Source organism: Vanessa tameamea, chromosome 5 (genome assembly GCF_037043105.1).
Source record: "Vanessa tameamea isolate UH-Manoa-2023 chromosome 5, ilVanTame1 primary haplotype, whole genome shotgun sequence".
NCBI classification, from domain to species: domain Eukaryota; kingdom Metazoa; phylum Arthropoda; class Insecta; order Lepidoptera; family Nymphalidae; genus Vanessa; species Vanessa tameamea.
Genome location: NC_087313.1, coordinates 9,069,851 through 9,097,683, shown reverse-complemented (window position 1 = coordinate 9,097,683; position 27,833 = coordinate 9,069,851). Strand labels below are relative to the sequence as shown.

The 27,833-nt window shown below is 32.4% G+C and overlaps 2 protein-coding genes across 3 annotated transcripts in view; both read right to left on the bottom strand.

Moving 5' to 3' along the window:
- The window catches only part of Gaba-b-r1 (metabotropic GABA-B receptor subtype 1), a 199,561-nt gene that overhangs the window by 38,680 nt on the left and 133,048 nt on the right, over positions 1–27,833 (bottom strand). For both annotated transcript variants that reach the window (XM_026628603.2, XM_026628602.2), the window contains exon 5: positions 23,490–23,706. In XM_026628603.2, coding sequence (XP_026484388.1) covers positions 23,490–23,706 — 217 coding nt within the window. The remainder of the gene's footprint in view (positions 1–23,489; positions 23,707–27,833) is intronic.
- The window catches only part of Ctr1a (Copper transporter 1A), a 315,878-nt gene that overhangs the window by 207,070 nt on the left and 80,975 nt on the right, over positions 1–27,833 (bottom strand). The gene's annotated exons all lie outside the window — the stretch shown is intronic.

The window sequence follows — 27,833 nt, the reverse complement described above, 5'->3', positions numbered from 1 at the left end:
ACTTACAGTCACATATAATTTAGTTTTATATATTATAATATTAAGATTAGTTGAATATAATCGTTTTAAAAATTTAGTATTTTAGTTATCTCACTGGACAGAGAGCTAATTTGATAGCGGAAGGAACCGCAGAAATCCGCTTGGGAAGCACTTAAAATGTACGTACGTTAAATTAACTATTTAATTTTATTATATCATGTTACTTATAAACACAGAATTAGGTCCCGAGATGTAGCAGACTTATATAGCGAAATTGGTCTGACGGTGGCGAGTTTGAAATCGTAAAATGAATAATCTCATACACTCGTATAATGTGCTTACATTAAAATGTTTAGTTGTTCCACTAAACACGATAACCAGTGAAACATCGTGAGAAAACCTGCATATTTCGTAGATGTTCTGAGTCGTCTATTGCGCAATGGTGCAGCGTAAATTAAATGCTTTCACAGAAAAGACGCCTTGGTTAGTGGAAGGACAGTTATCAGTTGATTACTTCGCTTTAGTTTTTCAGTCACGACTAAAAGCTTCAGTATATAAAGGTCCATTAAATATGTAGAGAATTTCATTAATTTTCATTATTTTACTCGATGATAGGGATTGCACAAAAATGCTATCTCATCTGGATAGGTACCACGTACTCATCACATATGTAGTCTACCGCCAAACAATAACTACCAGTGTGCCTTAATTCAGTGTCGGTGGCGCATTGGTGTTGTAATGAATGGTTAATATTTCTTACGGTGCCAATATGTACGGGTGACGATTACCACTTACCATGAGTTTGAGAATGCTAAGCACCTGTCAACTAGAGAATAGTGAGTGAGGAATGACTGCAGTTGATCTGATTATTATGGGTAGTTTTAACGGCTTTCACTTTCCATTGAGATTTAATTTCGATAAGAACCTATTATATTACGATTTTATAAATAATAACATGAAGACTATCCAACCAACTGTGAAGGACGTAGGCATATATCAAGCAAATGTTGTCATTGTCATAAATTAACACAATTAATATATCACATTCATTCGCTTGCTATTCATATGTTCTTGATATCCATACTAATATTATAAATGCGAAAGTAACTCTGTCTATCTGTCTCGCTTTCACGCCAAAACTGGACCGATTTTAATGAAATTTGGTACAAAAATAGTTTGGAGCCTGAGAAAGGCTACTTTTTATTTGGAAAAAAGTGATGTAAAGGGTTGAAAAGGGGGCTGAAAGGTAGTAAATTGTTGAAAATATTGTCATTTTTAGAACTAGAAGCATAACACTTATATTTTAGGCTGTACACTTATAAACTAACATATCATGACACCCACGAAATTATACCCCTAAAGGTTTGAAATAGGGGTTGAACGTTTGTATGAAAGTCCGTATTTTCTTAAGTTAGCAACATGAAACTTTATTTTTGGGATACTGATTAAAAGAAGTAGATACTTATTTAAGTGTTTCTGCATATTCTACCCCTACGGGGGTGAAATGAGGCTTGAAAGTTTGTATAGAAGTCCGTCATTTTTAAGATAGAAACATGAAACTTTATTTTTGGGCTACTGATCTAAAATGAGTAGATACGTATTTATGCGTTTCTAGATAATCTACCACTAAGGAGGTGAAATAAGGATTGAAAGTTTTTATGAGAGTCAGTCATTTTTTAAGTTGTAAACATGAAATTTTATTTTTGGGATACTGATTAAAAATTAGTAAATAAGTATTTAAATGTTTTTTAATATTCTACCACTAAGGGGGTGAAATAAAGGTTGAAAGTTTTTATAGAAGTCGTCATTTTACAAGTTAAAAATATGAAACTTTATTTTTGGGATACTGATTAAATATAATTAAATACGTATTTTAGTGTTTCTAGATATTCTACCTCTAAGGGGTTTAATAGGGGTTGACATTTTATATATAGATTAGTCTGGAAGTCCGTCAGTTTTGAAGTTAGAAGCATGAAATTTTATTTTTGGGCTACCAATTAAAAATGAGCTGATACGTATTTAAGCGATTCTGGATTTTTTACGCCTAAGAAGAGAAATTGGGTTGACTTTTCGTATATAGAATAGTATGGAAGACCGTCATTTTTGAAGTTAGAAGCATGAAATTGTATTTTTGGGCTACCGATTAAAAATGTGTTGAATCGCATTTAAGCGTTTCTGAATATTCTACCCTAAGGGCTGAAATACACACCAATGTGGTATACAAAGAGGAATTACATTAATGTAATATTTTAAGTTAATTTGTAAATATATTCATATTCTACGCGGGCAAAGCCGCGGGTAACAGCTAGTCTTTATATAAATACTAGCTGTGCCTTATTATTATTTTACATATAATATCAAAATAAAAGTAGCCTAAGTTACTCCTTATTACATCAGCTATGCACGTGAAACCCCATCAAAATCAGTCCTGCCGTTCCAGAGATTAGCCGGAACAAACAGACAAACAGTAAAAACACAAACAAAGACACTTCAATTTTATTATATGTATAGATAAATCTTCTGTGTGTGTGTATGTAACTACCACCTACACGGTTGGACCAAATTTCATGTAATTTTTACGAGTTGGTATTTGGATAGCTCAGATTAGACCCGGTAGCGCTACGATTGGGAAGTATATAAAATTCTTATTTAATCCTGCATTTAGCTGGTTATTTATATAATCTATACTAAAGAGGATTAGTTTATGTAATGAGTAAAACCTTTACTAGAAGATACAGAGATGATGATTAAATAAGTTTAAATATAGTATATTGACGTGACGTGGATGGCAGTAAAATATTTATATAAAAAAATTACAAATGAAAATATTTTTTCACTCCATTAGTTAGAACTTAAAATAAGCAAGATAGATCATGATATCATATGGTGGCTGCTCGAGAAAAACTACCTAAAAGCTTCAACTCTTTTCACAAAGATCTATTTTTGCCTTTGAATTTGTGGATCAAATCTCGCGATTGAGTTTTAAACCAGTTTTTGGCAATCGATTGAGCTATAATTTTGGTACTAGTGACAATACAATCTCGCGTAGCAATTTGTATTCGTACTAGTATATTGTTTCAATGAAAGCGATTTTTTCAATGGGTTATTTTAACACGATAAGTTTTTACGATGACGTAACTACATTATTTTTAACACGATCTCATATATGTTTTGCTTTATTTATTTAAGTGTGTGTGGTGGTATAATGACAATTAACAATACGAGCACACAAACAATAATGAAATGATTGTAATTAATCATTGAAAATTAGACACTCATTTTCTGAAAAACATTAATATAATATTATTGCATAATATGTTTTACTGCATTTAGAAGACCTCCGTGATCGAGTAGTGTGTACACCGGTTTTCATGGGCACGCCACTCCGAGATCTAGGGTTCGATTCCCGGCCGAGTCGATGTAGAACAAGTTAATTAGTTTTCTATGTTATCTTGGGTCTGGGTGTATGTGGTACCGTCGTTACTTCTGATTTTCCATAACACAGGTGCTTTAGCTACTTACATTGGGATCAGAGTAATGTATGTGATGTTGTCCAATATTTAATATATATAATACAATACAATGTCATGGGAAAGTTCCATCCCTACTATAACTTGTCTAACCGGGAATCGTGATTTTCGCTACGACCATTTATAATAAAAATACAATATTCTTTATTAGTTTTTATTTCAAATGCATTTCGATGTTTGGGTAACGAGTAAAAATGTTTTTTCAGATTTTTTAATCGATATTTTTTTGATTTCAACAGCTTATCGAAGTTAAGTCTTTCGTCATGAATTAAGACATTTATTTAAACGTAGATAACTAGCAGTTATTACTATCAATTGAAACGTGATTTCAGTTCAAGCGTAGTGAGCTATGCCTTATTTATTTATATACCTACAATCACGTCTTATGGACCGTGTTCATAAATTTGATATATTACTCACGAACATAGGAACTAAGGGACTTAGTTGTGATCAGAATATGGAATGCCCCAACGCGGGTACAATTTAATTAAAAGCAATGAATAATAAATAAAATATTTTATAAATGTATTATTAGAAGCATATTTCACATAATAAATAAATATCTTTCCTCGGGTAGTAGAAATGTATTTATTTATATATATATATTTTAAACTACGCCTCATTTCCGCTCGATGCCCCAACTAGAGGGTCCATTTAAACGATCCCAGTACTCACTCAAACACACACCAAACATTTCATCAAAATCGGCCCAGCAATTTAGGAGGATTCCAGTGACATACACGCATACAGATGATTTATGTATGCATATTATGTACATATGTACATAATATGTATACATAAATCATATAATACTTCTGTATATATGTTTATATGCATAAATACACGGGAAAGCTCAACCGATTCAGAACGAATTCTAGAAAAAAATATCTCGAGGATGTAGTCGAACAAAAATAAATGCAATTATTATAAAATAAAAGTTTTTAGGTGTATTACCTAAGATCAAAGGATCAATTTTTAGGACATTGGAGTCTACTAATGTTAAGTTTAGTCAATAAGAGATAATGACTTTTAATCAGTAAGTGCTCAGAATGAGGATGTTGGTAGTGTTACATTCTCATCCCTCAAGGACGGAAACTCGGTGCTCAAACAAGAGTTGTATGGTTTTCACTCCACTCACTTCCAATCGAATCTCAAGTGCGACACACCTGTCTGAAAAGGTCGAATTTAACATAATATATGAATTAGATACTTGTATAATAGGAAAGAGAGAGATTATTAAGAAAATAAATTAGGTACATGGGTCGTCTCCTATATAAGAATTTTAGAATGAGTAAATGTCATTCAATTTGATTTCAATAAAATGTGAGGAGATACGGTAAAAAATAGCTGCTGAAGATTAATGTATTATTAATCGCGTTACTTCAGCGACGGAATGGAAAAATAGCTTGCTTTATTCAATGGAAGCGCAAGAAACGAAAATATGTTTATTTCGACGAACGAACGAACGATTTATTTATTCTGTGAAGTAAATGTTTGCTTTTTATCATAAATGACTTAATGTTATTTATTTTGTATAGAAATGCTAAAAAAACTGATACAAAATCATGTATATAAAAAATAAAAACATAACTTGTTTTTGATCGAATTCGTTCCGTTGACCCTTGGTTTAGTTGTTTTTACTTATATATATATATATAAATGTTGCTATATATTTATGCCATAGGATGGGTAAATGGGTCACCTGATGGTAAGTGGTCGCCACCAATGCGGTGCCAACCTTGGGAACTGATATATTACGTCCATTATACCTGTAGTTAAATTGTTTCACTCACCCTTCAAACCGAAACACAGTAATACTAAGTATTGCTACAGACTCGTACAAAGCTCTACTACAAATACACATATGTAGTACATAAAATATTGTTGGTGGTCTGGGATCGTCTCAAAAAAAATGTAGAAACAGTGAAAAGCATGTTGCACACTTAATTTTAATGTAATCATTATGTCAACATATTACGCTTGTTAAACAGGAATGTGATATAATTTTAAAGTTTTATGTGTCGCAATTTATCTCATCACAGATTTAGCCATTGCCGAATTGTAGATTGGATTTCCAAATACTGGAAGTAAATTTTGTGGGCATCCTAGAACACCTCGCACGGCTAGTTATCGTAGAATGGGCTTTGCTCTTCCGTAATCAAATTGGCGTTTCGTTAAGCTAATCCATGTGCCATGTTAATTGAACGTGTCTTATTTTAATTAAAAATAGATACACTGATAATTCCTATTAGAGTTTTGAAATTTAACGCTTCTATAATAAATGTTTGTTATGGAGGACCTTTAAAATAAATCATTTGAAGTGTTATTAAATTTACCGTTTTTTAATGAAGCAATTTTAAAGTCTTATTATTTGTAATTATGATCTCCGGATCAAAGTAACAGCCAAATGTATTTTCCATAGTGAGTCAAAATATCTGATGAGAATAGAGATGATTTGATCTGACGGATGGTCTTCTCTGTCAAAAAATTGGATGTTGTAGGAAGAAGAAACACTTTTACCTAGCAGTGAAGTACATCAAATTGCTAATAAAAAAAAACAACAGATATATTATTTTGGTATAAAAATAGAAATTGATGGGCTACATACAATTCTATATAATAATAGAGTACTCTTTTTTAACAGATACAGAATATGGTTTTATAGCTGATGACGTTATTAGAATTTTTAACGAATATTTATTTTGAAAATTTTGAAATATATGATGTTAAAATAAAATTAAACTATTTTAAAATAGGGAATTTTCCACGTCAAACCTCTTTACTTTATCAAAAACAAGTACTACAACTTCATACGAGAAAAAAATAATAATCAAATATAACATTTTGTTATTAATTCATTTAAATGCTCCATATAGAATTTCACAAATATAGTTTAATATTTCCTGCAGATTTTATTTAAAATAAAAACGTTATATATTTCAGAGATGTCATAAAAAAAATGTTTTATTTCAAACTCTTTAGATACATACATAGTAATTCGATCATGAAACTGAAACCCTTAACCCGCTTAATCCTAGAACTACCAGTTTTGAAAATAAGATATAACTTACAAGATAAATAATACATTTTAGGTCAAATACAAATGTCAAATATAGATATCCAATACAATAAAAATGGCTGAAAATATTTGTCTCTCCTTTTTATGAATAAGTAAAAAACATGAAAACATAAGGTGTGATGTCGTCTATTTCAAGCTGCTTGACATTTAATTGGCGGTTTAGTGAGCAACTTCAGCTACGTTACGGCGAACGATGGACCATAAATGTTACAAGCACCTGAAATCGCGCGAAGCAGCCAGTACTTTAGTAAAATAACAGATAAATTTAAAAAGAAACCTTTTTTTAAAAACGATCTTAAAAAAGTTTTCATTAGTTCTGTTAAATCTTGTAAATACTGTTTAATTAACAAACGAGAATATACACGGAACGCTCTGGGGATATTTGACTCGATCCTCATTTATGCCGAGCAAACAGAGTTCGATTAAAATTATCAAGAACATTTATTTTACTTGTTAAAATCTAGGGTTTTTATTTGATTCAAAGTTAATAATCGGTCAATAAAAAAACATATTTCACCTTTAAAGTATTAGTCTCAGTTTGTAATGGCAAATTTATTACATGACAAGCTTTGCCCCGTAATTGTATGTTTTGTTGTATAACCAATCTTTTGAAATTAGCGTTTCGTTGTACTGACCACTTTGATCTGAAATATCTCCTCTTTTATTAAGAATTACAAATTCAAATTTATTAATTCATTTAGCTGGTACATTTGAATTTTGAATACAGTCATTCATTTGTTTTTTCCTCATTATCTTTTTCTTTAGCGTCGCTTATTACCGCACAATGGAAAACATGAAATATCAGTATATTTATGAGTATGAGTTAGAACTCGTACTCGTAAACTAGCTCGTGGACTAGCGCCGGTGTTGTTCACTACAGCTTTCAAAAATCTGGCCAAACGATGACGGCAGATATATATTGTCAGCAATTGTAAACCATGAAGGAAAAACTAGCTACTAAACAAACAAAATAAGTCAATCGCTCTAGGCCACTGCTGCTTACGACAACGCAAGAACACACACTGCACAACAAACAACCACTAAGTCAGATGAGCTACAATTGGAATGTCTGCGACATCCACCGTACTCCCTGGACCTTGCTCCAACAGATTACCATTTTTTCCGGCATTTGGACAACTTCTTACAAGGAAAACAAAGAGTTTATTGATCTCGCCCCCACGGTTTTTTTAATAAAGGGATCAATGAATTACCTAAGAGATGGCAAAAGTGTATATATAACAACGGTGCATACTCTCGAATAATTAAATAGATTTTATAAAAAAAAAAAGACTTTATATTCCTCCCGTTCAAAACGCCAATTTCATATGTAAGGACCTAATAATATTTTTCTTATCATTATAATATTATATCAAATAATTTAAAACATTCGCTGTGAATATTTCTCTCTATTTAATAAAGCTTGGCATTGTGTCACAATACAAACATTATACGTTGGGTCGTTGGATCAATATTACATAGTGTTAATGTTTATCTGTGGACTGAGCGTAAAAGAAAAAACATGTCACGAGATTAATTTTGACAGCCACTTTATTTATATTTATCTTTTCCTTGTGAAGATTATAAGGTTTGGCATCTGTCGGCACAACTAAAAGCCATTAAACTAAGAAATTCATTGTATTGAACTGTTTAAGCATCTTAAGCGTATTCCTGAATTTTATCTATTTTGATTTTAAATTTCTAGTATGAGTATATACTTTAATTATTTTATATCTAGATAGAATCTCAAAACTGAACGTGTCATAACATGCACACTATTAAATTAGTATGACGTTTAGTGAGTGTCACACGCACTCCAAAATAATAAAGTGGGCCTGTTTTGTTTTAGTTCTTTTGTAGTGCGATACTCGATCCAGATATAAAAATAATCTAAGTATTAACAAAATATTATTTAATATATAATATTTTGTTTATGGAGAAGCCTATAGATGTATATGAACCTAATGGAGTCGGAGAGCTGGTGGTTATATAATAAGAGTCCTTATTGTGATAGAAAATTCAACGGAAATCCTATTTCAAGTTATCATCTTGTATGAACGACTTGAAACTCAATTTTTCAATTGTATTTTTGACCTTCGACGCAAATAGAAAGGGGTTATAAGTTTAACGTGTCTGCGTATAGGTGTATCTGTCTGTGGTACCGCAGCTCCCAAACGGATGAACCGTTATCGTTTATTTTTTTTGTGTTATATATAATACTATCCCGAGTGTTCAAAGACATGTTTCATGAAAATCTGTTCAGCCGTTCTTTTTTAGTTGATGAGGGTATCTGACCTTCTATGTCTTAGTATGTAGTTGTATATAGCCCTTTGTCGTACCCGTGTGAAGCCGGGACGGGTAGCTAGTATATTATAAAAGTAGACATTTAAAACTCACGTATAACGCAGTTAGGCAAGGCGATGATACCTTTGTCCACGTCGCATTGCAATTGACGAGTGTGGAATGCAACCATGTAGAATTCTTTGAGTTCAAAGCGACTATTGTATTTGTTCCACTCAATAGGAGGAAATTGCCGTAACAAATGTTTTCTTTTTCATTTATTTGTCTTTCGAACCGTTTTTTTAAATGAAATATATATTCTTTTGTTTATTTCAAAATTTTAGATTTTAAATAAAGGGACGTATGAAAACCAATGTTATGCTTTATTCAATACCTTTTATAATATATTGGAACTTGACTAACGAATGGGCTGCCCGATAGTAAATATTTATATTTCCCACCACTTATAGACAATAGATACATTGTCTCAGTAGGAAATTGTCATCATTTCTTACGTCGCGAAGTAAAATCTTAAGAATAACTTGGTGCTAGGGTTTTTTGGAGGCCGTTCATGTAAATGATTTGCTTCAACTCTTAATAAAAAATAGTGAAATGTAAAACTATTTATAAAATAAGTATTCATTTGTTCGTCCTTACTTCCAAAATTAGAATAATTTTTTTGATGACCGTTGACAATTAAGTTAGAAAACGTATTTAGAAGTTACTTTAAAAGATTGGGAACGTAAATTATTCACGCTCTACTAATTTTGAAACTAGGATTGCTTGTTACGTTGCTAAGTATAGAACCTTAGTAGTTGGATCCTATAATTACACAGACTATACTCCAGAACAATAATACAAAGAATCGCTTAACCGTCTGCCTCTTGTTAAAAGCGCGCTGTGATTACTTACGGCAGATTGCCTTACTGCACATGGTTGTTAACTTGCATCGACTTGCAACGAGCTCATGGAGGGACTCTATATGAGCAATATGGCCTTAAATATGTTATTATAGCAATCCCGTTTTCAATTATGCTGTTCATCAAAAATGCTTATCATGGTCGGATGAGGACGAATTTTTTTTTTTTTACTGGAGGCGTTGCGTCTGTATCATTACACTGACTCACGTGACTGACTAAGTAGTCTTGGTAGTCACACAACACAACGTAATAAATTGAATACTTAGGTTCGATTTACGTTTTCTTAATTTTTTAGAAAGTTTGTGCATAGTATTTATCTTAAAATTGTATTTTTTAACAACCCATTTCGAATGTATACAAATATGAATTAAAAAAAGTCCCTGTATTAAATCTTGACCGCGTGGAATGATGGCAAGAATGCTAGCAGCATTTCCCCGTTGAATCGCAAAATTATGTTTAAGCACTTAATATTATTAATTCTTATGATAATAAATTTAATAAGTCATTTGGAATGTATTTGGTAAGTAAAATTTTATATTTCCTTACGTATCAACGTCACGTAACTTACGGGGGTAGAGGTGGTTCGATTCTCTTTCCATTTAAAAGTACTTTTGTCTTATTATACAATGAAATTATTCTTATATTATTCCTTTCTGACATTGAATATGGTCATGTATAAATTTTTTACTCGATATAAAAATATTCTTTCAATCTGATTACAGTCCAAATCAAAATAAAACTCTTAGGTTTCGATTCCGAAAATATAATATCAGTTTCTAAGCGAGTATATTTTTCGTTACCGCTTACAAACTTTTATTTTTTTGCCATAAATAATCCGGAGGCGATCGCTTCAGTCCTAAGGTTCGCTAACATATATAAACTCCGTGGTCGTATATTAAATAGCTTAAACGTTAAGTAAAACAACGTCTCATAACACTTTTTATATTTAGCGAGAGAGATAGTTTTAATGTTTAGGATTTCCCTGTGAAACTGAAAAAGCTGCTTTACAAAAGACCCTCTGACTCTACGCAGTCGAGTGACAGACGTGATAAGTTTCTTTTTGTCCCTTTTATCCCGTCTGTCCACTAAGTCCTTTATATATTTCCAAACACGTATATGTCAGTATTAATATAAGACTGATACTGATTATTTCTTGTCATTTGTCAAATTATATTAAGGACTTAAAATATATAAAATGAGTGACTATACTACATCGTAAATAATATCATAAAGTAACTGAATTGTAGTAAAAATATCAGCAAATAGTCAACTTTATACCATAAATGCTAAGTTTTTTTACAAATTATTAGTAGTGTGGTACCCGATTACAATTTGCCAGATTATGATAAACAGTTTTTATTTATTAAAGTTTATAAATTTATTTTTCTTATTGTATAACAGTAAGTTATTTTGACCTTAATCCATGTACGATGAATTCATGTGTGTTCCGTATAAGATAGGGTAAGTCATTCATAAGAATGAGACGGAGAAAATGTCGAAGGGTTGATCGTTGTAGGAATCCGCATTAACTGAAACCCATGGAGATATCTTACTTCACAAATTGACTCGTTCTATTATTTTGTTCATATATGTAATAATAATAGTACAAGTAATTTTAATTCCATAGTGGTGTAATTTTAATGTTTCACATTTTGCAAAGATATATCTATACATATAATAAAATTGGAGTGTCTGTTTGTAATATTAAAATAACCGCGTTTTACTAAATGCATATGTATGTATACACGGTAGATATACCTAAATTTGACGACTTCCGTGGTCGAGTAGTGTGTACACCGGTTTTCATGGGTACAGGTCCCGGGTTCGATTCCCGGCCGAGTCGATGTAGAAAAAGTTCATTAGTTTTCTATGTTGTCTTGGGTCTGGGTGCATGTGGTACCGTGGTTACTTCTGATTTTCCATAACACAAGTGCTTTAGCTACTTACATTGGGATCAGAGTAATGTATGTGATGTTGTCTAATATTTATTTACCTAAATAACATTTTTTACAATATTTGTCTGTCTCTCTGTCTGTCTGTTTGTTCCGACTAATCTCTGGAACGGCTGGACCGATTTTGACGGGATTTTCACTGGCAGATAGCTGATGTAATAAGCAGTAACTTAGGCTACTTTTATTTTAGAATTATATGTAAAATAATAATAAAGTCACGCTTTGTTAATAAATTCAAACGCGCACGAAGTGGCGGGCACATCTCGTATATATAAGTAACATAATATTCCAATCATAGGACTTATTCATAATAAGTTAATAAGGTCAATACCCTCATCTATTGTTGAGTGTCTCCAGGATAATTTGTATTAATATGTCTATGTTTTATTAGGTCAGGAAATATACAATGTCTAAACTCTACCAGAAATTATATGATTAAATACTTTTGCGGGGCAACGTACAAGACAAGGCATTGGTCCTCAGGTGTAAGGCCTTATATATAGGTTATTTTTCTTTCCTTGGAGTTCAAACTGGATTCACACCAATTTTTTATCAAATTCGGCTTAGTAGTTTCGCCATAAAAACGACAGACAGGCAGAGGTAAATAAAGGGACATTACATTAGCAGCCTGTAAATTTCTCACTGCTGGGCTAAGGCCTCCTGTCCCTTTGAGGAGAAGGTTTGGAGCATATTCCACCACGCTGCACCAATGCGGGTTGGTGGAATACACAAGTGGCAGAATTTCGTTGAAATTAGTCACATGTAGGTTTTCTCACGATGTTTTCCTTCACCGGAGTACGAGATGAATTATAAACACAAATTAAGCACATGAAAATCAGTGGTGCCTGCCTGGGTTTGAACCCGAAATCATCGGTTAAGATGCACGCGTTCTAACCACTGGGCCATCTCGGCTCAATAATAAGAGACAGATAGACAGAATCATGTTCAATTTTATAATATTAGTTTAGATGACTGAAAATTAATGTTATAAGATATTATTAATGTATTGATTTTGCATTATCTTCTATAGTATTAGTTCTAGATCAAGCGTTTGCAACGGTTGAGAATGAGGAACGTAGTTGCAGAAATTAGAACGTCAGGAATGTATTTTTAAACGGTGAATCTTCCCGATGAATTTTTGTTATATTTTTATCAATAGTGGAGTCATTTTGAAGTTGCGATTACAGACTGTGTCAGTTTCGTAATAATTATTAATATCCCATGATTTTTAGGTCACAGTAAACCTCTAAAGGGAAAAAGAGAACCCAAGATCACTTCGTTGTCCGTCTGTCCGTCTGTCTATTGGTACAGAACGGCTTATTTTAATTTTATCGCGTTCATTAATGATTGCGTTGATTCCAATCCATACTAATCTTAAGCGCAAAATCATAGTGATAAGGTTTTATATAGTGACGTAATTAAAATAAATTTAGCTGTATTCTTATAAACTCTAAAATCGCATGCTTTAAGAGAGTAAAATTGTAAGGCGAGGCTTAATCAATCAATAGTTGTTGCATGTCTGCACTGGACCGAATAAACTATTCATTTATTTCCTTAGTCATGTATGGGGTTTTTACGGTGAACGTGGTGCCGTAAATCACGATATAAACATTTGGCTGTAAAGTATTAACTTCGCCCCAACGCAAGTTTTTTATGTCGTTTGTAACAAACACGTTAAGTAATTACAAACATTTCCATTGTATTGCTGTTGTAACGTATGTATTTTTTATAGTTAAATAGGTAACGTTTAAAACTTCATTATAACAATTGCAAAGTAAGAGCAAAGAAATACGCTTCTCTTTGGGTAAAGAGTTAAGGCCTCTTCACCGCGCTATTTCAGGGTACGATAGATATTCAAATATTAGAATTTGATAGTAACAACCTGTAAATGTCCCAATGCCTCGAAGGCCTTTTCTCCTTTTACGAAGAAGGTTTAAGGCTTATTTCACCACGCTGCTGTAATGCGGGTTGGTGGATACACATGTGGCAGAATTTCATTGAAATTATCTGATACAGAACTCCTCATAATGTTCTCCTTCACCGTCTAGCACGAGATGAATTATAAACACAATATATTTGATAAAGCTATGCATTTGCTAGGGAATTATAAATATTTCTCCGTGATTCATAATCGCAAAGCTGTGCCCGGATTTGTACCCTGATCTTCAATTAAGATGAACGTAGATCTTGAACAATCTCGAGTCGTTATTTATACGTAATAGGTTTGGGTAAGAGGTTTGTAAAATAGTTTATAAGAAGTAAGTTTACTGCGTAAATGCATCGAATGGCATTCAATCTTTGCTAGTCATTTGTCTGATGCTCTCTAGAGCATTGAATCGCTCTAACGTCGATTGATGATCACAATTGGAAATAGGATTTAAGATCCGAGATAATTAAATGCATTATCCCTGGACTTTTAATATATATAGTAGCAAATTTATATAATAACTATTTTTATAAAATGTAATCGTAGTTATTAGTTTTAATATACAAATGTTTTAGAAGGTATAACTTATTTCTATATTCTTTGCTCCGGTCGGAGTATTTTTTTTTTTTCAAATTTATTTTTATCAATAGACAAGAAAAGATTTTTTTAGTGATTATAATAATTTTTGATGACCATCGATCGATCGGTTTTTATTACTTGATATTTTTACTGTTTTTTTTTTACTAGCATTCTTTCTGGTTATGATTGATTGAATGAAATAATTCTTATAATATATTTATTAATAATAAAATATTTATATGAATACTAGGTATACGTGCTACTTTAACCTGAAGTCACGATAAACTTAAGTTTTTATGCTTTGAGAAGCGTTTTATCTTAGATATAGGTATGTATTGTAATGAATTATTTCATCGATTTTATCAAAATCTGTTTAATAGCTTCCCCTAAATCAATACGCAAGCAGTTATAATAAAAACTGGTACTGTATATTAAGCGAGTAGATATTAAAATCTCTATACATGTTCTCAGAAATTAAAAAAAAAAATCAATCGTTTCGGCAGGAAAATTGCATCGATATCCGCGCGAATCTATAACAAAAGCAATCATAACAACCGTCACGATCGTTCAGCGGAACGAGATACATGAATAAACAAACCTTGTTATTGATGCTACATTTTATGTGCGACTGCGGAGTCAAAGATAAAATACATTGGAGCAGACATCTGCGAGTTTGAAACGTGAATCTCTGCTCGTGAATAATTTAATACCGGGATTAAGTAAATGTTGTTCTGTAATTATTCTATAAACTTTTGCTTTGTAATTAATTAGAGATAAGTTGTAGGTTCCGCGTATTTTTTTTTTAATTATGCTCATGGACGCAAGTGTAACATTGCAAGGCTTTAAAATTGAAAGGAATGATTCTGACGCAAAATATTCTACTTCTGAAAACGGTGCTGGAGTTTCATTTGCTTAGATTTATTTTCAATTTTTAAACGACTCGAACAATGTTCAACATACAGCCGTGTTCACGATAACGTTTGCGTGAAGTTTAGATATGGACCCATTTTGTTTTTGATTATTTCATAGAAACCGTTTTATTTTCCGGTTTAAAAGTGTATGTTGACCCAGATTACAAGCTGTGATAGCTTTTATACAGAGTTTTAATAAAATCTATTAGGTTTTAGTAGCGACGTACAATTTCAGACATGGCAATTTGAAATTCCCATTTCGTAGTACACACTCGTAGTTCGAGTTGATCTGATTTTACAAGTTAAATTTTACCGAAAACCTTATTGAGGTTCCCAAAGTTCGTTTCTGAGTTTTAGAAGGATGTCTGATGTGCCTACAAGTATTTACAATTGTACAAAGCTGTAAATGAAATAAAAAATGATTAATTCTGTAACGTACATATAGGATACAACAGATTTCGTTAAGCCCTTTTTATGTTATGGAGTTAAAATCAAAATATGTTTTATTCAAGTGTGCTCTAGTAAACACTTTGAATCGTACTTGGTAAGTTAAATTAAATGTGAATCTACATTCTGAAAAGAATTGGCAAGAAAGTAGATTATTTTTATATAGTTAAAATAGGACGAGCATAACTTACACATTATGTAAAGTCGTCACCATCATCCATAGATATTGGCTATCACCGCCAGTGAGCCACTAGCCTCGAGAACTAAGATCTCTTGTGCTTGTAGTTAGTCTAGCTCACTCATCCTTCAAACTGGAACATAACTAGACCGAGTATTGTTGTAAGCCGATAGAATATGTGATGAGTAAGATACCTACCTAGGCTTGCACAATCCCTACCACTGACTAATTAATCCACCAAGTAGTAAATTTATCAACAATTAAATTAAACTGTGCAAAGAGGCCCGCTAATCAATATACAAAATCAGTTGGCCATATTATACATTAAAGTATATATTTTTTTTCATTTATATATCTTCCTCATATTTTACATACTTGTTACTTTTTTTTGGTCTTGTAATTAATTTAATGGTTAACCTTGGAAGGTTTCAAGTCCTGTATTAGCTCAAATAAATCAACTAATAAGAGTTAATAGATATTATGCCAGAAAATTTTCAGGAACAGTTCATTGTTGATGGCAGTAAGAATCTTCCATTACCGTAACTGCCTCTGCAAGCACGTATTTGTGACCCTGATTGCTCTCCGTCGTTTCCGATTGCCGTCTCATTTAAATGTCAGAGTAAGGGGGTACTTGTGTCTGTTCATACAGCCTCGTGTGCTCTTACCTAGTCTCGATAAGAATGGCCGAAATATGTTTAGGAGAACAATAAATTATAATATAAAAATGTTTTCATGTTCGTATGTTTAACAAACAATTACGACTTCAGACTTAATTAATACCTAATAAGTGTTCGAATTCCTTCAATTTAAAAATCGAATCGATAAAAATAGAAACAAAATCGATTATTAAGTGCAAATTGTATGTATTTATATAAAAACTCATATTGAAGTATTTAAAGTAAACATATATTGTGAGTGTTTTTTTTATGATATTGAGGGCGGACGAGCAAATGGTACATTTAATGGTGGTCACCATCGCCCGTATACAATTGCGCTGTAAGTAATGGTTACTATATCCAATGCAAATGCGTCACAAAACTTGGGAACCAAGATGTTGTGTCCCTTGTATCTGAAGTTACACTGGCTCACTCACCCTTTAAACCGGAGCACTGTGTGAACCGATAGAGATTTGATATTGTTTTTAGATAGGTTTTATGCCACTATAGTCGAAGAGAAATTGTTAGTCCGGTCGCCTTTGTGGCGAACGTTAACAAAAAATGATATACTGAATTGTTCTGCGGGAGATTTATCACAGTAACCACATTTATACAACTTCAACACTCTTCATATGTCACGCAATATTAATCCTTATCAAAATAAATTACACACTAATTTTAAACATTTTCCATAAACAGAAATCACAGTTAGGTTGTTTTGGCCATAAATATAAACTTATGTATTTGTGTGCGTTATTATTTTTTATTTTTTTTTATAATATATATAAATAGAAATATTGGACAACATCACATACATTACTCTGATCCCAATGTAAGTAGCTAAAGCAATCAAATTTGTGTTATGGAAAATCAGAAGTAACGACGGTACCACAAACACCCAGACCCAAGACAACATAGAAAACTAATGAAATTATTATTATTTAAATATGACTAAGTTTTGCCCGCAAGCGTGTGAGGTTTGATGTTTGGTACACCGTTCGAAATTAAAAGTAAATGATACGCTATCCAGACTATAATTATTTCCCAGAAAAAAAACATTTACATCTATTAATTCTGGCGTGATAGAAAAACAAACTTCTATCTATGCAAAAATAATATAATATTAAGTAAGATTTGTTCTTTAATCAAGATTGTCATATAAAGAAGAGTGTGCCTAGACTTAAAACATAACCTAAAAATACTTATTACTTATAAATTCTAATGCAGATTAAACATGACATCCATTTAAGTTATACGATATTTTATAACTATCTCCGTGATATAAATAAAATGGAACTTTATGAAATGTGGCAGTAGTAACACTTTATTGATTTCAAGTGACCTTGCACACGCAATGCACGATAAGCTGACGACATGGCCCGCGGTAGATCAATGCTGATTGTATAAAATAAAAATTATTATTATTAAGGTGTTTTATTATGTCAATATATTATTACGTTTCTTTTTATATAGAATATACAGTCGGACGGCAAAATGGTTAGTGGTTACCACCGTTGGAAGAAATAATAAACATTCCTTACATCGGCAATACCACCAACCTTGGGAACTAACATGTCATTTCGCTTGTGCGTATGGTTACACTAGCCAACGAAACGTTCAAACCGGAACACAACAATACAAAGTATTGATGTTTGGAGGAAGAATATCTTATAAGTGGGTTGGTACCTCCCCAGATGAGCCAGCACAAGAGACCAAGATACTTGTTGCTTTACCAGCGTCAAATATTTTCCGTTAATATCGTAATTTAATATCCTAATCCAGATCCCAGACTTTCCTACCCTCCAATTTCATTACGGTTTCATTACGGTTCAATGGTTTGATCTTGATAAGGTAAGAAGGAGACGTACAGATTGGAGAAAGATAAACTAACAGTAGGTTATTTATGACAAAGTATAGATTTGATACATTTACGGCTTTAATAATAAATGTTGTTTACGGGGTGATTAGTGAAATAATCTCTATTTCTTTCTTTCGAATGGGAAATCATAGGCGACGGAACAAGATAACATTACATTACATTAACAGCCTGTAAATTTCCCACTGCTGGGCTAAGGCCTGCTCTCCCTTTGAGGAGAAGGTTTTGAAACATATTCTACCACGCTGCTCCAATGCGGGTTGGTGGAATATACATGTGGCAGAATTTAGTTGAAATTAGACACATGCAGGTTTCCTCACGATGTTTTCCTTCACCGCCGAGCACGAGATGAATTATAAACACAAATTAAGCACATGAAAATTCAGTGGTCCTTGCCTGGGTTTGAACCCGAAATCATCGGTTAAGACGCACGCGTTCTAACCACTGGCCAGATAAATCAATGTTTAATTAAGAACTCGCTAGTTTTTTAAAAAGGCCGGTAAAGATATCAATTTGAAAATAATAATATTCATAAGTCATGTTATATAAGAAGTCGGCGACAAGAATTTAACAAACCAGTAAGATCTTCATGTTAAGATATAATTTCGATTAAATGGACGAAAAATAAGGAATTCACTTTGTATTAGTCGATGTTATAAGACAAAAGTCTTATTACATTCGCTAATGACGTCACGTTTAACTCCCCTGTTAAAACTTTTTATTTAATGATCTGTTTGATTTACCCGCATTGAAAGCTAAAAACCGAATGTGCGATAAACATCTTATTGGGGGGAAGTGATAGCGCACGAACGAAACGTCGTTTACGTTATACATGTGTTTTTATAGACAGTACATAAATATATTGATTAAATTTGCTTCTGATACAATTGAAACTACGCTGATTTAACAAAGGACACGAAACATTTTTTATAATCTGCGCTTGGGCCATTTTTTACTTAAAAAATTCAACAATATGCACGTTAACAAGAATATTTTAACGATCCGTCTGCTTTGCTTGTAGTGGAATTTATTAAAAAACGTGTGGCAGACACGGGCTCGGCTGATATGAAACATCAAAACTGAGATAAAACTATCCCGTACTACATCCTGGAAGTACAAAGCGACGCATCCTTTAAGTAATTGATCCGAGTGCTGTCACTTTTTTATCAATTATTATTGACGTATTACAAATTGTTGATTACTGCACATACTCTCGAGAATTTGCATTCGCTTTTGACTGTGTATTCGCTTTTATTGCATCACTATAATGTTCCGCGTGTTCCAACTGACTTTTGTTTCATAATCTGTGTGTACTCGTATCACTTACTGAGAGAAGGCAGGAACTCTCTGTCAGCGGTCGGGCGTCGAACCAAAAAACAGTTAAAATTTCTACAAGTATTGACATTAGTAGCTCATTATATTAATAAGTTTAATAGCCAGAGTGGAAACGCATTTAGCAGAAAGCATTCTTTGTGAACGAGCATTCATTGCTGAGAGAGAAACTCCGGTCAAGATGTGTCAAGGAGATATAAAAGTTTAATTAAATTTTTCTGCATTTTATTTTTAAAAGCATAATTTCAAATAAATTTTATACAACATTCATAATGAAAAGGGTTTAATTAAAAGTAAAATAAAATATCACTATAAAATACAGTCGTTTTACTAATATTAATTATTAATAAGGAGGTTATGTGTTTTGTATTTGTTACTCGATTACGCCCGAACGCGAAATTCTAATTTGTCTGCTACATATGCTATATTTTAATCAACTTAAAGTCAAGCGAACAGTTAACACCCAGTTGTTATAAAAATATAATATTATTCGAAACTAGCTGTGCCCGCGACTTCGTGCGCGTTTGAATTTAATAAAAAAGCGTGACTGTTTTATTATTTTACATATAATTCTAAAATAAAAGCCTAAGTTACTCCTTATTACATCAGCTACCTGCCAGTGAAAGTCCCGTCAAAATCGGTCCAGCCGTTCCAGAGATTAGCCGGAACAAACAGACAAAAATTGTAAAAAATGTTATTTAGGTATATGTACCGTGTATACATACATATGCATTTTATAAAACGCGGTTATTTTAATATTACAAACAGACACTCCAATTTTATTATATGTATAGATGTATATGGATCTCGATATTTCAAATAAAGAACTGGCATTTTTGTAACTTTTTTTATTTCAATGAAAACTAATGGTAACGAAGTTTCAGCCAGAAATAGTTTTTGTAACGTGGGAGTATATTGTACTGTATATGTACTCAGTACATACTATATCAAATGTAGTGGAGCATTTGTATGGAATGATATTGTTTGTAATGAAAGAAAATATTTTAAGTAGCCGGGTACCTGATAAAACACTACATCGGAAACATTATAAGTTAGTTAGTTCGTTATGTTTATACATAATTTCATATTCCTTGTAAAAAAAAATTAGAAAAATCCTTCTTAGTGCTCATTAGCGTTCCATGAGAAATTTTTGTCCAAAATTTTATCCTAGTTTATCTTTGCGTTGTCAGTCGGTCATTTTAAAATGTTATCAATTCTTTAATAATTCAAAGCCGCGAATGACAAGCTTGTATTTCAATAAACAGATAGCTTAACTGAGGCTAAATATTTCAGTAATCCTATTATATTAATTGTCTGTAGGTTCAATTAATATATAGCGAATAGCGTCAACCGCAATCAAATTAAGGGGATCTAATGATTGCGTCGGTCCTGGTTATTATCACTTATATCTGATGGCAATCGTTGACCATCTACGTTATTAATTAGTAAAATCGAATATTAGCTGATTCATTACTAAAACGTGATTTGTTATAATATTTATTAAATTGTTATTGACTTAAATGCTTATTAAAATTGGTCACAATTCATTCCAATATCCTCTGTTCCTACAACTCTCAATATTGAAAATAAATAAGGAAAATATGATTAAATTGTTATACTTTTGTAGCTATTTATCTCGACTGTATATAGTATATTATGTAAATCGAAGATATTTATATAATGATGAAAAATATACGCAGATCCTATAAATGCTAATGTGATAAATACAAAAATGTCTCTGTGTGTACGTCCGTTGCTCGTTCACCGCTGAACTGAACTGAAATTGATGAAATTTATTATGCAGGAAGCTTGTACTTCAAGGAAGAACACAGGCTACATTTCCATGCCTAACTCCTATTAACCCACCCCTAAAACGCGAGCAAAGCCGCGGGCGACAACAAACTAGAAATATCTACATAATAATTATACTTGTTAAATTTATGTTTATGATTTATTTCGTGCTCGGTGCTCAAGTAAAACATCGTGATGAAATTTGCCTTTCTGACATAACTGTTTTATCAACCCTCAAAGCAACCCAGAGGAATACCTAATTTTGGCAGGGGAACATCGCTGAGCATCGCTGAATACCAGCTGACTTAAAAACACTAATTTGGCACAAGATAACTCAGTGATCGGTTCGGATTTGAACCCGCTATCTGAGGTTAAGATCTAATCGTTCTATTCACTGAGTCATCGCGGTTTTTTAATTCTTTCAGAATTTCAGTGCCTTCAACAAATATCCATTTGTGTTTCGGTACAATAATTATTACCTCATTATTGATGTTGGAGATATTAACTATGTAGCTAATTGCGAAACTGCTAATTAAAACGTATGTAGGTCGTTTTTAATACATTTATTATGCTATTTTATTGCACAATATCATAAATATCGGACAAATAAAAGCAATTATCAATATTATACTTATTATAAAGAATGTGAAATATATCATATATTGAAACTCGTTACGTTACGCGTTACGTTATTTTACGGATGACGAACGTACTGCTAATTTATGTATGCTAAAATTATGTCTAACTTAATTAGTACCTTCAATCTCAGTAATGGTTGGTGTGTGGTAACTAAAATACAACAAAATATGATTGCCATTCATATAAACCTACACACTTTATAACATACCAAAAGTGTCGTGGAGTCATCTTTCACTTATATCGCCTCGGTCCCATTCACTTGTGTGAAGTGTCTGAAGTGTAACGTGTTTTAATAAACTTTGTTTCAAAAATATTCCTGCGTTACATCAACGCCCATTTACCACTAAAGGTTATTTATACTAATATTAAATATGCAAAAATCACTCTGTCTGTCTGTTTGTTACGCTTTCACGGCTAAGCCATTGAACCGAATTTGATGTAATTTGGCATGAAGCAAGCTTGGACCCCAAGGAAGGACAAAGGCTATTTTTTATACCAAAGATCGCCCCCCATAACACGCGGGCAAAGTTGCAGGCAAAATATTATAGTCTATATAAAACTACGCTATAAGAGTAAGAGTAACTAAGAACAGTAAGCAAAACATACAGAAAATTGCTTAATTTAATAATGAGTATTTCTACTTTGCCGTAAGCTCAGCTGTAAAGTATACACAACATTACATACAACATTTTGCAATTGCAGCACTGAAATGAAATAATGAGGTTGACATAACATTTTTATATCTAACATTGTTTTATAATAGTGTTTATTTTGATACAGAAATAATAGAAATAAAGGCGCCCTTGAGTTTTTCTACGCTACGCTATCTAATATAAAAGGATTAGCCGCGTTTGCCTTCAGTCTCGCGGGGAACGTATTATCAGAGTGTTATTTGCTATACAGCGGTATAAAATCGGTTTTCAGTGCGGAAAATGGAATATGCGGAAATAGCTTTTTGCATATCAATCACGTTTTCATCGTACACGTAACTTTTGCTTACCAAGATATTTTAAGGTATTTAAATTTATGATATTTACAAGAGAGCTTGAGTTCTTTCTATATTAGGGTGTTACTTTAAAACTATTTATGGTATCGGATGTTTTTACTTAGAATTATTATTATCATGTAATAATATGTGATTAAATGAAAGATATATTCCCATCTCCCTCTTCGGTTAAGCGTAAATCTTTAGAAGATACTACAACAATTACATAATACAAGATATTAACAAAATTACGTTCCCATTTAAATAATACGACCGAATTAATAACTTTATTTTTTTTGTATTTTTATACGGTTATAAGTAGTCAGGATCAATCCTGCAAACACTACAGATAAGCTATTGAGATTATCCTTTGCATTCACTTTGGCAAACGTTACTCAAATTAATGTATAATTATTTTAAATTTTACTTACCAATAAAGAACCAGACGTAGGACTTCCCATACAGCTTGTGCTTATAAACTTCACAGAGAACTCGTCTGGCTGCGACCACGTAGAAAAGACCAACAATCACCCTTGCGTCTTGTCTTCGGAGATTACGAACAGCATCGCTGGGATCCGATAAGAATGATTGCCGTGTGACTATCTCTATTCCAGATTTCTTGCAATGAGCTTCTAGATCTTCGACAGTCTGTAAAGAAATTGTTATTTAATATATTTGTTCAATTTGAAACTAGAGCTGTAAAAAAAACCACGGTATAGTTGCTAAATATTTTATTTTTTATAAATTAGGTAGGCGGACGGTAAATGATCTATCTGATGGTATGTGGTCGCCACCGCCCAAAGAGATTGGCGTCTTAAGATATTTTAATCATTTCTTACATCTCCAATGCGCCATTAAACTTGAGAAATATGTTGAAAAAGAGTAACAACTGAGTTTTTTGCCGGTTCATCTCGGTAGAATCTACAGTCCGAACCGGTGGTAGCTTTACTTAAAATAGTTTGTTAAATGACGATTCAAAAGTGCTTGTAAAAGCCTACTTGAATAAAGTATATTTTCGTTTGATTTTTGATTTTGATTATGTCTCTTGTGCCTGTAGTTACACTGGCTCACTGACCCTTCTAACCGGAATGCAATAATACAAAGTATTGCTGCTGCTGGCGGTAGAATATTTGATGAGTGGGTGGCAACCCACTTGAGGTTGCACAAAACCCTTCTACAAGGTATAAAGGCTTTACATTAATCGACATTAAGGACACCACATCGCACTGTTTTTTTTACGATGTTTGAATGGGCAACAGGCGACCATAATAATAATAATCGTTAAAGAGATTTTATAGATAATTACTTATTCAGATATAATAGATAGATAGATTAATCTTGAATTAGTTTCAATATTCATCTAAAATAAAGTTGTACACAGTCTGGTTCATATATTACCATTCGATTTGTTTTAAAGTATTTTCAGGTTATTGAAATGACTTGGGTTGTTAGAGGAAAATATGTGCACAGTATTCCGTGTATTGTAGGATTTCTTCCTTACAATTTGACTGTTATTAATTATGCAGTATAATCGAAATGATACGATTTTCAAGTCCAATATAATTAATTAAATTTATCTGATTCGTAATATGTAGTTTTTGTTGCCATAAAAATTCGTTGAATTCGTTCATTCGTTCGTTGTTTCTGTTTACTTCAATTTCTTTGTTTTATATCGACGTCGTTATTAAAAATGTTATAACAGTAGTAAGTATATATTAGTGAGATAAGTATATAAAATTATTGAGTTAATTACAGTTAGGAAAATTTCAACTTAAATACGTATAACACAAATAAAGTAAAAAGTAGGAATGTAATACTTTTTTTGTTTCCTTTATAGTTCTCACTTACGAATATCCTCTAGTTAAGGCTAAAATTTAATAATAAAACTAAACTGTTTTAAATACGTAGAATCTGATCATTAAGTAATTTGTAAGATAAAACTCTATTCACGGACCCTCTAATTAATGAATTAAAACGAAAATCATATTTTTTAATATCTTAATTAGATTTTCTCCTTAGCAACTTTCTTGTTAACCATTATTATGTATAACCATAATTATATATATATTTAATATATTCAACAACTTCAAAAAAATATGTCGTCGAATCAATTTAGTTGTATTGTTTTTATGTTTGTTATCTCAGAACTCGGACATTTATAAACATATACATATAAAAAAAATACCACTCATAGGATCAAAATTTACGGGATGAAATTTATCATCAGCTTAAAATTTATTTTTCAGGGGACGGTTTGCAGGTTATTTCAATGCGGGTTGGTGGAAAATGTGGCAAAGTTTCGTCAGACTTTTGTAGGTTTCGTCACGATGTTTACCTTCACCGCCATGGGTATGAAATGTAGGATAAACACAAAGTAAACATATGAAAACTCAGTCACGCGTGCACGAGTTTGTAACTGCAAACTTCGGTCACGACTCACGTGTTGCAGCACGTGGCTCCTAGCTGTTTTTCTTTACATTTATAATATCACAAATCTTAATGTAAATTAATTTACCTATATAAATTACCAAACATGTCGCATCGCTAATGAAAATTTATAAGATTTCGGACACTTTCATTATTTCAAACAATGTTTGAGTCGCCCGCACAACCCACTTAGGGTTGTGCGGGCGACGTGGGAAAGCAGAGGCGCTCTAATTACATTGGAGCTAGCGTGAAAGCCTCTATTCAACTCGGACAAGTATACACTATATATAACCTTATAAAAACCTTCATTGCATGCATCTCACGATAAATGGATTTTTACTCACACCAGCGCTGAAAGTTAAAACCTTAGTACAAAGCTATGTAGAATAGATGAAAAGGTGTATCCCACGCTTTAAACACGTTGAATCGCAGTAATATACATATGAAGTTGAAAGGTGCTAGCAAAGTCGCGTAATACGTTTTCGAGAAGTTCAAGTTTCAATTACTCACTTGTTTGTTAGTTACCGAATTTCCACTGTTCTCCGGTGAAATGAAAATTTTCATAATTACATTTTCGTTATACTATACCTACGTATTCAATTTATACATATAATGTTTTTTTTTTTTTACAATAAATCCCGTTTTATACTAATTATAATATTAATACTTTTTGGTTTTATTTAATTTAAATCTGCACATATAGTTATACATGTTAGATTTATTTATCCTTTGTTTGTATAAATAGTTATATCAAATATATATGTATGTTTATACTTATAACAGCTATCTGCTGTGACCGCAATTTATTGCGTATTGATCTTTGAGTCGTGGTTCTCCCTTGGGACTCCTCGGGAGCTTCTTCATTTCCTGGACATGTATTCTTTATCGTATACGGAATATAAAGTTTCACTACACTGCGGTACCCGAAAAAAATCCTGTTTTTATACTATAATACATATTAATAATACGTGTTTTGTTGAAATTATTTTATTTTGGCCCATGTCATATTTGGTTGCTATTTTCGTGGTGTCACGTGCGAAATATATAATTAATAATCATTTTATAAAAACGCTGATTGTTTATATGTTATCTCTATCTATGTTAGATAGATCTACGATAGATAAGCCGAGATGGCCCAGTGGTTAGAACACGTGCATCTTAACCGATGATTTCGAGTTCAAACCCAGGCAAGCATTACTGAATTTTCATGTGCTTAATTTGTGTTTATAATTCATCTCGTGCTCGGCGGTGAAGGAAAACATCGTGAGGAAACCTGCATGTGTCTAATTTCAACGAAATTCTGCCACACGTGTATTCCACCATTGGATTGGACGAGCGTGGTGCTCCATACCTTCTCCTGAAAGGGAGAGGAGGTCTTAGCCCAGCAGTGGGAAACTTACAGGCTGCTTATGTACGATAGACCCGATCGTTAAAAAATAATGATTTTATTTACTTGCCCGCCAAATTCATATAATCGAGATATTTCGATATTAATTCCATAAAATTCATTGACAATATCAAAGTTCAACCGTCGACCATGTTTGACGTTTGCAGGTGCGTTCAGTAGGTGTATTCCAAATAATTTCTTGCAGGAGTACAGTGAGCTCAATGGAAATTTATTCGGAATAAATTATTAATAAATGATAAACCGTGTTTGTTTAATTTTATTTATTTTACCCGAGCCGGGTTTTCATCTAGTATTATATTAAATAAAAACATTCGATTATTGAATTTGATCGTACTCGTAACTTATTAGAATAATTTTGATTGAAAGTTACATAAAAATTGAAAGGGAATTACTATTTGAAAGGCTCGTACCTTTTGATAATAAGTCCTTCAGTCAACTTGCGGAAATTGGATTCAGTACCATTAAAATTTTGTTCTTACAATCCAGACGTAGAAGAGAAACGAGAAAGCTAATTGAAATTATATATTATTTTCATTGGAATCAATATTATGTATAACAGATATACCATGTCAAGTAAAAGATAAATTAAATTGATTTTTTTTTCGACTACGTCAGACGTGCTCCTGGACCAGCTAACTAAGTTATCTGGTCCAGGAACACGTCTGACTTCTAGATATTATCCGCGCACACAGATTATTAATGCAGTAAAAATAAAAATACACATATACCCTTAATGTTGGTATCACTGAAGACAAGATTGCCACGGTCATTTTGGGGAAGTGATTTTGTTTTAAAGTATTTTTTTAATATTATAGAAATGTTTACTATGCTTTGCAAAAAATTAACGCCGTGGAATTCAATTCGCGGCAAATATACTATTACTTATTGACTTTCGAATTAAACACTACCACTGACGTCATATTATTTAAATGTAATATTA